Below are 13,338 nucleotides of genomic sequence, written 5' to 3' on the forward strand. Positions count from 1 at the left end.
GAGTATAATCCACCTACATTCTCATTTTCTTTCCTGTTTGGTCACCATGAGCTAAAGCCCCTCACAGAAATGTGATAATATAGCCGAATATGCACATATCATAGAGTCAGGCACATATTTCAGAACATATGTACAGGTAAGCTGTGTCTATAATATCTGTTGCACATCACTAGTGACTGTTTCCGTAGTGATAACTTTAGCTGATTTTGAGCAGAACTCATTAAAAAAAAGTTTAATTAATTGCAGAAAATGTATTTCGGTAGTGACAATTCTTATAGTTACTACCAACTGTCCCAGGATCAGAACCTGCCCACTTCTCACCCCCCTTATATTAAAACCAGGACTGCTGAACAGCAGAGGGCGCCCGTGAGTGAGTCCTCAATGAATGGGAGTAAAAGGCGCTCAACGGCTAAAAACGAAAATTTAAAATAGTTTCTAATTACTCACCCAAAACTTTCATTTTAGAAAGTAGAGGGATGTAAACGGGTTTTATTGCGTGATGATTGATTGGCAAGCGGAGCACCTCATTGGCTGTTCGGTTTGCGCTCACTGATGTCATTAGGTACCGTTTTAAACTCCTATAGCTTAAAAGCTCTTAAAAAATATAACAGCGGTGTTAAAACGTTTTATGATATTCACTGTTCAGGAAATTAATATATTTCTTTACATTAAAAATGTTTAAGCATTTATAAACTATGATTTTGCAGTCGTGGGCTGGAGGTTAGGGAACTAGCCCTGTGACCGGAAGGTTGCCGATTTGATCCCCTTGGCTGACAGTCTTTGACTGAAGTGCCCTTGAGCAAGACACCTAACCCCTAATTGCTCCCCGGGCACCGTGGTTAGGGCTGTCCACTGCTCCGGGCAAGTGTGCTCACTGCCCCCTAGTGTGTGTGTTCACTAGTGTGCATGTATGTGGGTGTTTCACAGCACAGATGGGTTAAATGCAGAGGTCTAATTTCACAGGGTGCAAAAAACAGTGACAAATGGGACTCACTCGGGGGCGCCCTCTAGCGTTTGAGAAACCCAGAAGGCATTGCAGAGAGGCAAGCTCTCTGGCCATGAGGGACAGGGATGCAGTTTCACTCGCATTTCTCAGTCGCATTTGAGGGATCCTACAAAATGGAAGTGCCTTCAGTGAGATAACGGCCGAGAAATGGATCCTTGCTCTACTGCATCTTTAGCTTTGTAGCTGTTGTTTCGATTAATGCCATGAAAATGCCAGACAGCACTTTTTGAATAAAGTTTCTTTTTAATAAAAAAAAATTACACTCGTCATTCAGCTTAACTTTTTGTAAAGATTTTTTTTAAATCTTAAAAAAAAAAAGAAAAAAAAAATCCGAATAAATTCTGGGATTGCGGTTTGGGACAAACACCTCCCAACAGAAGGCACCCTATAAATGATGATATTTAGCTTATTACTGTCTCAATTAATGCCTTAGGTTTAAACAGCTCATAATACAATCCATGTAAATATCTAAGATCTGAATACTTATTTGAAAACTAATGGTCCAATGATCAGAAAGTCAGATAAAAATTTTTAAGTTTTTTGGTGGGGATAAAAAAGGAAAAAAATTGGCCTTTTCTTCGCTTCACACATTACTAAGTGTGATGAAGCTTCTCAGGCATTACCTCAGCTTACTTAAAATAAAATAAAAGAATAACAGCTCGAAAAAAAATGAAAAGGCTAAAAAAAGATGGAGCACATCTGTCCAGTGTAAACATTCCATACGCCATACGGCAACGTGTCTCCTCTCCCGTGTAAGGGCACTTTCTTTCTTGAGGCTCAATGTTCTCCAGCATGGGTCTCTCTTTTGTCCTCTGGTGGTTCCTCTCGTTTGAACTCCACAAGTATCAAGTTGGTCACTGTAATGACAGCAGAACATGCAGTATTTCCCATGCATTTCAACAGGATGAGTAGATACATACGTTAGTAAGTAGACAGCAAACTAACACTTTGTCTTAACTGTTATGAACTTTTAAAATGTCCATAACACACTTAATTTGACAAATGCACAATATTTTATCCCAATATGAACCAAACAGCTTTCAGTTACACAACAATTTCTCAAATATTAAATTTGTGATCGATGTTCGAAAGTTTGGAATCACCTTTAAAAAAAAAGAGAAAATGTTGTTGCAGATACATGTAATGTATGGTATTGGAATGGTATTGGGTTCGTTGCTGGCTGATTCCAGGTTGTTTAGGTACTTCTGCCACAGCTGCTGACTGAAAAGCTGCTCAGTGGTGACGTCAGTTTGGGAATTTGAGTATCAAATTCAAAGTATCAAAGTATCAAATGAGTATCCATTTTCTGTTTGTGCGCAAAGTAAGATGAACAAACTCATCCAACTCATTGCTTAGCAATGGCGTCTCAATGGAGTGATAGTGTTTATGAAAAACCTGTGATGCTATGGCAAAATAACCAGCTTGCGTGGCCGGACCTACCAGTTGCATAAATTTTCAATAATAAACAGATGAAACAGATAACTGATAAAGCTTTATAGCATGCAGAATGAACTTACAATAAAAGTAATATCCAGAATGGCTTATGTTTGAATTGCACTGAGCAAATCATGCTGAAGAAACAGTCATTTATAACTAGAAGGGGAACGTTTTTGGACAAATTTGAATACTAATGCTAACGTGACCGCACACATATCGCTGCTGTTGGGACAAAACCATGTCCATTTTTCGCGTTTTTCAGTTTTTACATAATTTGAAAATGCCTGTTGCCCTTTACAATCAGAATAAATTTCATGATTAATGGAATCAAAAGAAACAGCCAAAAACGATTTGGAAAAAGTTTGTTTCCATTGACTTACATTGAAAGTAGAGGTTTTTTCTTCTACTGTTAAGTTCCCATTTTGGAGATATGAAGTTTTGTCCCGACAGCAGTGATGGTGTGTGCAGTCAAGCCTATTTAATTATGTGACAAGAAGTTTCCATAGATAATTACAGTTCATCATTTACTAACATTTGCTATTGTTTTACCGTCATAACTTTTACTAGTACTGAAATACTTCAAACCAGTTATAGAAAATTTCCTCAAGCAAAGGTCCAGAACATCATCATGTCTAACTTGCATTATGATTCAGTGCCATATACTGTTTACTGAAGTAGCCTAGTAGGAATATCAACATCTTATACAGTCAACAAATGAATGTCAAATCAAATAAAGTCCAGTTCAGTGATATTTCAATAATATTTACTGTCAGTTTCCTCTTTTTAGATCATGGCATATGAAATAACCTCCCTCTGCCTCACTTTCTTCTCTGACTGCTGTTTCTCCCCTCGTCCCTCCCGTGTGGCGTCAGGATCAAGTCTGTATAGGACAGCACCTGGGTCTGAACTCGAACTGTGGTCCGCCTATTAGTGACCTCTGCTTTAAACTGTGAATAAACCTCTGGTTCACGTTGCGCCGTTTAGTTTATAACATTTCAATCTACACTGTGTAAGTTACTATTTATTAACTATGTGGTTCCAAACTTTTGAACGGTAGTGTAATAAGCCAGATGAATCACAATGGCACTTCTTTTTATACTATGATGACTACCCTGCATTTGAGATTTGATGTCACCATGTACACAGAACAACAGCAGTAGCTTCAAAAGGCCTACCTGCAAAAACATCAAGGGGAAGCTCTGACGTGTCTATTCAGAATGCTGCATCTCCAGCATGTCCTCAAGATCCATGACTTTTGTCTCTATATCATCTATCATTTCTTCTGAGTTGGTAATTACAGCATTTTTGCGCCAGCAGGGACGTTCCTGAAAGACCCACCACATGGATAAATGTTGATGGACGCAACTCTGGTGCTCTTCCTTTGCGCCTGTGCACTGGCACTGCCATTTACCAAACTTGGTATCCAGCGTGACGAGTGTTCTTCCAAATTGACACCAGGTGTCTGTCTGTCCAGCGTACACGGAGAAGTAGATGTATCTCTCAGAGGGTCCAAATTCCTCCCAAAAAACAGGAAATACACAGTCGACTTCCTCTAAACAGGCCCTAGCATGCAATGCCATGCATTCCTGTTGCCTTGTTCTAGAAATGATTCCTTTTTCAACCATCTCCTCCAGCGAGGCATTGCACAATGGTGGAGGTGGACTGTAGCATCGGGCGTTCCTCGTCCTCTCCAGGTGATAGCACTCCTTCCCAGGATTTCCACTTTGGGCAGCCATCTTCATGAAATCCCTGCATGAGTCCAATTCACAAACGAAACTTTGTGAAACAAGAGACTTACATATATGTATCGGGAACTTTGTTCCTTGAGGATCCTTCGGCGTCACGTATAACCCGTTCTTTGCATCTACGCAAACCATGTGTTGTTCCTGTCTGCAGTTCTGCTGCCTCTTGTGTCTCCTCAGATTAGATGGGTTCGCGAATAGAGAATCACATTTCTGGCAGGACGTTCTGTAATCTTCAGCTGCATCGCTGACACATGAAGTACCCACGCTAGCAGCCTCTCCATCTAAGAGGAACATAATTTAGGTAGTAAACTCATCATTATTACATTATTAAAGCTATTTTTGAAATAAGAGAAGAAGAAATGATGTACTGACCTAAAGGCTTGTCTGTCAGCAAAACACCTACAATTGGCAAAAAAAGTGTTAGTGATGAATGTAATGAAGCATTTGTCCCTTTTTCTATTAACCTCTTAAGGTATATTTTGGTTTGTCCATCTGAATTTCCATGACCAAATCATAAGGCAAATTATTCAGTAACTGCATTAAAAACATGCAACATTTTATTTTATTTATTTGTTGGTAAAAGCTCCCCTCAAATGGGATTACACCTTTTCCTATTAGCTTACAATTTACTGCTGAAAGCCAAAAATCTTACTCTTTGTATTATTTTATAAAAATAATTTTTACAGAGCAGACTTACTGAAGAGACTCTGTTTATAGTCTATAGCCCAGATTTGTGGAAAAATGGGTCAACTTTCAGTATACAAAAAAAAAAAAAAAATCTTCTATTATAAGGATTTAAATCACATCACCCATCTAAACTAGAAAGGAGACAGTTGTGTCTCATATGAAATATGAAAGTTATGAAGAATATGACAAAGTGCATTTTGGAACCACTGGTGGAGTTTAAGAGGCTACACTTTGCAGACCAGAGATAGAGTCTAAAACCTTGTGAAATATATTGGTTTATTTCTATATGTGGTTTATATACGTATATATGTATACAGTCCTGTGCAAAGGCACCACTGTTCATATGTAACTTCCAGGAAAATGCCCATTATATAAAAATGGTTAATTTTTCAGAAGATTATATACAGGTTACTCCACTTGCACCAGAGAGGAGACAGTCAAAGGAAAATAAATCGGAAAAAAAAGGAGTTTCCAAAACTGCCTTAAAAATGAATCAAATCTACAGAGAAAATGGGACTTGCAAGATCTGGTAGACACCAAAACTGTCCACATTAGATAAACAGCACTTAAAGCTTTCATCTTCGAGAGAGGGGAGAAAGTCCAGATCTCAACATCATTAAATGGTTTGGGATTATTTGGATGGTGAGAAACAGAAAATGCTAACCCAACTTCTAAGACTGAACTTTGGAATATGAAGATTCACAGATTTCTTCGAAAAGTGAGTCTGAAAAGCATGAAAGCTGCAACAGAGACGAACAGTGAGCACAATAAATACTAAAACAACTGATATTATACTTAGTGTTTCAGGCTTTGGTGTAATTTTGTGTAAATATATGTATTTTCAGCTTTTTTCCTGATGCTCAAAAACAAGTAACCAGCAATTAATGGCCATTTTCACTGGAAACTGAATGAAGTGTGGTCTCTAACACTCTAACACTTTTTGGTCACTTTCTTAGGTACACCTACCATATAGCTGCAATTTGTTGATTTACAGTTACAGATCATAGTCCACCTGTTACTACAGAGTTTATCAACCCCATCGGTCAGTGCAAAAGGGCCACCATAGTTCCACACACAGTAGTAACCAATGGGCTACAGTCAGTAACTACAAACCTAGAAAGTACACCTATATGGCAAGTATTTCTGATAAAATGGCCAATTAATGTGTAATAAAAACAGCACTCTATAAAACTGAGATTTAAAAACAGTCCTTCACTGCTAGCCTATGATTTTTGTTGAAAACACAAAAGTTTAAATGAACAAATGTTAAACCAACCGTGGTTAGTGAGGTGCAGTCTGAAATCCGCAGTCCTCTGTATTATTTTTGTGCACTTTGTGCAATGCCAGTGGCTCCTTTTACCACGTCTTTCGTCGGGACAGTAGCAGGGTATTGAGAATTTGCCTGCAGGGTAAAGCAGATGTTATTATGCTTTTAATGGACAGCAGGTGCAGACACTTAACATGTCAACAGATAACTTACCAGTACCACCTTCAGCAAAATGTATGGCATATCTCAGATGGTGTGTGGATAAATGGTGGTGAGATGTTGCGACTGGCTTTGTGCAGTACGGACAGTAAACTTCTCCTATAAGGCTGAAGAGCTCCTCTTTACTGGAAAACTCAAATTTCTTCTCTGGAAATGTAATATGCAGAAAGTACAATCAGATCACAACACACAAGGTTCTCTGCAATTATCGTAACCCTGTAAATGTTAAAGTATCTATCAGATGCTTAGCTGTCAACAAAGTCATTCAGACTGGTTGGATGTGAAATGGTACACTGCATTGAAACAGCATCTTGGACTACTTTACAAAGGCGGTGAAAGTAACCACAGGTCAAAACGTAGAACACAGCAATAACACAAATGTAGCTAAATTTGCGATCCAAAAAGATCAGTGAACATGTGTGTTCATGATAATAAAATATGATGGTAAACGACAGTAAACCTGAAAAATGAAGTTTTGTTTGGGAACTGCTTTGGAAGAATATACATTTTAAGGTGAAAATCTTCTCAAAACTGTTGTAAAACAATGACTGTGTTTACATGCACTCAATAATCTGATCATAATTGGATTTCTGCAGTTATCTGAATATTGAAATGGTCATGTAAACAGCATACTCTAATTTTCAGATGGGAGTGAGATCTAGAAATCAGATTAAAAAACCCAATAAAAAGAGCAGGATTTCAGCTCAGCAATCAGATTTCTCAGTAGATGTGAACTCTTACTCTGATTTCTTTCAGATTTCTCAGTAGATGTGAACTCTTACTCTGATTTCTTTCAGATTTCTCAGTAGATGTGAACTCTTACTCTGATTTCTTTCAGATTTCTCAGTCTGAAAAAGACCACGGTACCAGAAATCAACAAGCACTTTGGATGCTGAAATAATTGCATGCTCAACCAAATTAAACATTTAAATATTCTTTATTTTCTAGATGACGACTGTTCATATGTTTAGGCAAATATCATGGCGTTTTCAATTTTGTCAAGTTGTTTTCAAATACGTCAGAGCATGAAGTTTGAGTTTTACATTCCATTTCTGTCACAACGTCTTCTGTGAATTTGTTGGCTGGCTTCAAATCAGAAATCCGATTACTGTTTGACTCATATAGACCAAGAGTTTTCCTATTAATGTAAACTTGATCAGATTACTGACAAATCTGATTTTCTGCAGTTAAGTGCATGTAAACAGACTCAATATCTCATACATCAGGCAGTGTATTCATAACCATTTCACATAACTTTCTGTGAGGGAGCTTTTAGAGGTGGTGATCTGTAAACAATTCTGACTCTAGAAAGATGCTTTTCACATCAAACCACTCTGAATGACTTTGTTTACATCTCAATGATTTTTCAAGTTCTTTTCATAACAAAGCCAGGCCACTGCAAGTGCAAATGCAATGCAATATTTGAACAGCCAACAAGCACAAGCAACAAGGCTTTGACCAGATTAAAGTTCAGGAAAAACTTGGTAACATTTCAGGTTTTCAGAGTTAATGTGTACTAAAAAGTTTTTGACAACACTACATCAGGGTGACCTGATTACTAATTACTTTAATATAAATTTGGTGGGTTCTAGACAGTTACACAGGCAAAGTTGACACAGAGTTGTTTCTGAAAACTGGGGGCCCATTGTTTTATTTTGTATGCAAGAAGAAACACAAATCAATTAGTAATTTGAGTTGTATCAGCATGAGAGCTAATTTTCAGATGCTAATCTTAAGTAAAGTGCTTCAATTAAACGCAGCTCCCTTTAAAACACTAAAGAAGTAGTGTTGGCTCAGTACCGTCTCAGCCGATACTCAAAGTTCACTGGAAAAAAAAAAGTGATATTGTGCCATCTCTAGAATTAAGGTTCATAAGTTTAATAAATAATTTAATAAAGGGAAACATGATAAAACATTTTATTTTAATACAGGGAAACATGATAAAACAAAAGTCATACACAATCTTAAAACAACAAATGTGTGTCTTTAAATGTATAACAGTACTGTGTAAATGTTACAGACCATCCTTAATTTAATTGACATCCAGCGAAAATAGCCATTAAGTACAACAAAGCATGCCATTAAATGTTAACATCACCTGCACAGACTGAAAAAGAAGGTGCAGCTGATGCTTAAGTTTCAAATTCAAAATCAACATCACACTGATGACGATGTGATCGTCCCATTTCATTCTCAGAAGAAACGTCCTGCACCAAGTTTTGACTGAGCTCTCTTTGAATACTCTTTCAGCCTGCCAGACTCATCCACTCACAGGGGATGCACAACCGATGACACAATCTTGCTCCATACATTGCATGCTATTACACATTTACACCACAGAGGTCTCCAAATCCCTAAATGTTGCACAGTGCTGCTTCATGTGCCGTTTATCTGATGGGGACAGTGTTGGTGTTTCCCAGTTCTTGCGGGTGGTTGTTAGGAGCCCCTTCTTCTCTGCAGCTTTTAATCGTTTTTTGGAATTCAGTTCAGGAAACTCCTGATTTTCCACTTCTTTTCTTTGACGTTCCCGTTCCTTATGCAAGTCGGTGATCTTATATCTAATAACCTCAGAAATATCCTCTGAAAAATGGGTATTTAATTGCTAATTTGACTGGAAATTGAAGGAAGAGTGGTCTCCGACTTCTGCACAGACCTGTACATTACGTAAACTGTAATGTGTGCCTCATTTCTGCGGTATTATTTTTTTCCATCATTGAAGTCTCGGTTAGATTTTTTTCAGTCAATATCACAATTGTGTACCAAGTATGTGTCTTACTCTGGATCAGAATCAAAGCTTCAACTTTTTTAGGGGGTCTTTGTTAGTGTAAGAAATGAACTTTGCTTACCTGCCATGATTAGATTCAGGCAAGTGATGCCTAAAACAAACAAACAAACAAAATCTTTAGATACACACATGTAAAACACACACACACACACACACACACACACACACACACACACACTATATATATATATATATATATATATATGTATGTGTGTGTGTGTGTGTATCAGCACACTGCAGCGAAAATTAAACATAAAATTTGCATTGTTTTTTCTGTTCCAGAGGGATTCATTAAAAATGATAACGATAAAAATAACGTTAATAATTATACGTTAATAAAAGTTAATAATAATAATAATAATAATAATAGGAAGAAGGAGCTTTGTTTAGCTGCTAGCCAGCTTCGTTAGTAACAACAATTTTTTGACGAAGCTGAATTTGCTCGAATTTCCCCGGTCCACCTTAAATGGTGCAGCACTTCCACTCCGGCGCCTCAGGTTTCATAATAACTGCGGCACCACTTAAGGTGGAACGTGAGGCGCCAGAACGTAGCTGCTGCACCGTTTAAGGTGGAACGGGGAAATTCGAACAAGAAGCTTGCACACAGGCTACATACTTTACTTTGTGTTTGTAGCCCGCAGATATTCTCTTAAAGTACCCAGGACTGAACTAGGAGGTGAGGCGGAGAATAAATCAGTTAAATGAAGAGTTTAAAAAGTTGAATTCCCGTTCAGTTCAGTTCGGCGAGAGAGTCGCTCAACGTTACTCACTGCAGCTCCGGGAGTCCGACACGAACCCTTCACACAAGCTTACTCAGCAGTAGTGTAACTGTTTGAGTCACCCACCATTAATTTCTCTGCTTTTTTAACACTATTTCTGTGGAATTATCTCAGTAAATGAGGATCCTCAGCTCCGCTATTCCGCTACAAACGCGCTCTCTCGGGCACTTGAGAAAACGTCCCTACGCTAAAATGATTCCGACCTGAATCACTGAAGTGGCCGCACAGTTCCGACTCGCTCTACTGCAGAAATCGTCCGCTATACATTCCGGCTGCTTCCAAAACCACATAGAACATCATAACATAGTAAAATATACAATATAACTAGTACACAATCCATTCATTGGTATAGTGCGCGTAGTACGTAAAGCATTGTACGTCATATGTGGTGTAGGACGCTCATTCATGAATAGTCAGGGCGGGGGAAGATGTTTTATGCTGGGGTGCTTTTTTTTAAAACAATTATTCATAACAACAACAACAACACGAATCACTACTACACCAAATGGGCAAATTAACAGCAGCAAAATATCCTAAAATAACACTGAGTAAAATACAATAAATAAATAAACAAATAAATAAATAAATAAATAAATAAATAAGATAAAAGAATACAAAATAATAAATAACGATAACAAAAAAATCAAATCATATTGACAGTCAGACATCCGGCTGAAAAAGGACCATGAGAACCAATTAGGATTAAAATCTAATGGCTTTGCTTTCTATTGGGAATTGGCTTAGTGCTTTCAAACAGAGATCTCAGGTTTCCTCTACACTTTACACTTTTAGTTTAAAGTTTAGAGTGCATTTGACATTTGCACTACACACACACACACACACACACATATCCATCCTACAGAAGTTCTCTGATGACTCAGTGATCGTTGGCCGCATTATAAATGAGAGAGACAGAGAAACGACAGAGAACTGATTCAGGACTTTGTGGACTGGTGTCTGCGGAATCACCTACAGATCAATGTGGGGAAGATCAAAGAACTGGTGGTGGATTTCTGCAGGCACACATCCACCTCCAGCAGTGAACATCCAGGGAATGGACATTGAAAGAGCAGACTCTTATAGGTGTGCACCTTAACTATAAACTGGACTGGTCAGACAACACAGCTGCACTTTACAGGAAAGGACAGAGCAGACTCTAAATGCTCAGGAGATTGAGGTGATTTGGTGTGCAGGGGCCACTCCTGAGGACCTTTTTTGACATTAGCCATCTTCTATGGAGTGGTCTGCTGAGGCCGCAGCATCTCCACTGCAGACAGGAAGAAACTGGACAAACTGATCAGGAGGGCCGGCTCGGTCCTAGGAACTCCTCTAGACCCAGTGCAGGTGGTGGGAGAAAGGAGGATGCTAAACAAGCTAGCATCCATGCTGGAGAACGACACCCACCCCATGCGTGAGACTCTGGCAGCACTGGGCAGTTCCTTCAGTGACCGGCTCCTTCACCCCAAGTGTGTGAAGGAGAGCTATCGCAGGTCCTTCCTTCCTGCTGCTGTGAGACTGAACAACCAGCACTGCTCCCAGTAGACCACACACACACACATACAATATACACACATATAATATACACACATACAATATACATTTACATTCAGAATGCGAATATTCTTCATTGTGCAATACGTTCATAAGTGCAATACAGATTTTATGCAACTCTTATTTTATTTTATTATTCTTATTTTGTTGTAAATAGTCTAGAGATTTAGCTTTAATTTGTATTATTTATAATGTTGATAAGGTTTATACTGTTTCCCATTTCTATTACTGAGTGCCTTACTCCTGTTACTCTGCTGCTGCTGTAATACTGTGAATTTCCCCGCTGTGGGTCTAATAAAGGATTATCTTATCTTATGTTATCCATCCATTTTCTAAGCCGCTTCTCACACCTAGGGGCAATGTAGCATGTCCAATTGGCCTGACTGCATGTCTTTGGACTGTGGGAGGAAACCGGAGAACCCGGAGGAAACCCACGCAGACACGGGGAGAACATGCAAACTCCACACAGAGAGGACCCTGGTCACCCAGCCGGGGAATCGAACCCAGGCCCTCCTCACTGCGACAGTGCCATACACACACATAAAAAAATTTAAATTGAAATATATTAAACATACACAAAATCTAGAGAAAATATACACAAAATATAGAGACAATATACACAAGCCATAGACAGTATACATTTTAAAGTGACTTGAGCGACTGTGGTGTTCTTTAAAGTGGCTTAGTGTTAAGGTTTTATTGTCACAGCAGAGATGATATGATACAAAGTGACCGAGTGAAATGGTAGCTGGGGACGGACCCACAGCTTCACAGCTTGTTCAGAAGCCTGACAGCCTGTGGGTGAAACTGTTCATTAGCCGAGTTGTTGGATGCTGATGGCAGGATGGTGAACAGGCTGTGTGCTGGGTGGCTTCTGTCTGACCGGATCTTTCTGATCTTCCTGAGGCAGCGGGACTAGTACCTGTAAGGCTGGTACTTTTAGGTCCCATAAGGAATCCATTAAATATGTTTAGAATCACCCACTAGCAACTTGTTAACATTGCGATATCAACCCATTAAAAAAGCCAAAATACATTACAAAACCACCAGGAATCAACAGAAACAGAACAGCAGTCCTGTTCGCTAGCAGAACCCAATAAATCCATTCAAACTGTTGTAGGCAGAATCTCAAATGGCTCCCTTCTCACTACAAAGTGCTGTCCAAATATATTCTAGGCTCAGATTTCATGTTCAGGTTCTTACAGCTCACTGCCCACTGTTAAAGGATCAATATGTAAGATGGTGCATCCTGTCAACCCACACCACACTGCAAACAAAAGGAGGCAACACATCAACAGAAAGTTGTAGTGTTTACCCCCTTCTAATCGTCCATGTGCTTTTAATGTGCATAATATCAATACAATTTTGCTGAATCTCTGAAAAAAGCAAGGCCAAAAACCATAATTGAATGCCTGTGTCCTTTAAACCCTCAGATGGCACTGCATTAAAATCAGCATATTGTGATATCTGGACTAAAGAAGAAAAAGACCACCCAGATTGTTACCAGCATAAAGTATTTTGTGGTATTTAGTTCACACCAGGCATCACATTTGGAATGAGCACATATTTATGAAAAGCTGTTCATAAGATAAAACATCAAATATTGTGTCTTTCTACTGTTTACAATTTAATACAGATCAGACAGAATTTACTTATCACTGCATTCTGTTTTCATCGATACTGTCCCAACATTTTTGGAATTAGGTTTGTTTTAAGTTAAATTGTTATATTGTATATTTTGTGAAGAGCCCCATTTGTACATGAAATGCCACTGAATATAAGTTGGCAAGAGCAAAAACTGTCCCACCACAAAAAGAAACTACTTACTCTGTAATGTAAGCCTTTCACTTTAAGAACAATGA

General features: G+C 38.6%; 1 protein-coding gene across 1 annotated transcript; it reads right to left on the bottom strand.

Moving 5' to 3' along the window:
* Positions 1-1,249: 1,249 nt before the first annotated feature.
* On the bottom strand, positions 1,250-10,097 carry si:ch211-10d23.5. Its single transcript, XM_017695054.2, has 7 exons — positions 9,917-10,097; positions 9,208-9,237; positions 6,356-6,508; positions 6,152-6,277; positions 4,561-4,587; positions 3,619-4,469; positions 1,250-1,863 (listed from the first exon to the last, which is right to left on the bottom strand). Exons 2-6 carry the CDS (start codon positions 9,212-9,214, stop codon positions 3,652-3,654), a joined length of 1,131 nt encoding a protein of 376 aa, XP_017550543.1. The 5' UTR covers positions 9,215-9,237; positions 9,917-10,097; the 3' UTR covers positions 1,250-1,863; positions 3,619-3,651.
* Between the last annotated feature and the right edge of the window lie 3,241 nt (positions 10,098-13,338).

Source organism: Pygocentrus nattereri, chromosome 6, assembly GCF_015220715.1.
Source record: "Pygocentrus nattereri isolate fPygNat1 chromosome 6, fPygNat1.pri, whole genome shotgun sequence".
NCBI lineage: Eukaryota > Metazoa > Chordata > Actinopteri > Characiformes > Serrasalmidae > Pygocentrus > Pygocentrus nattereri.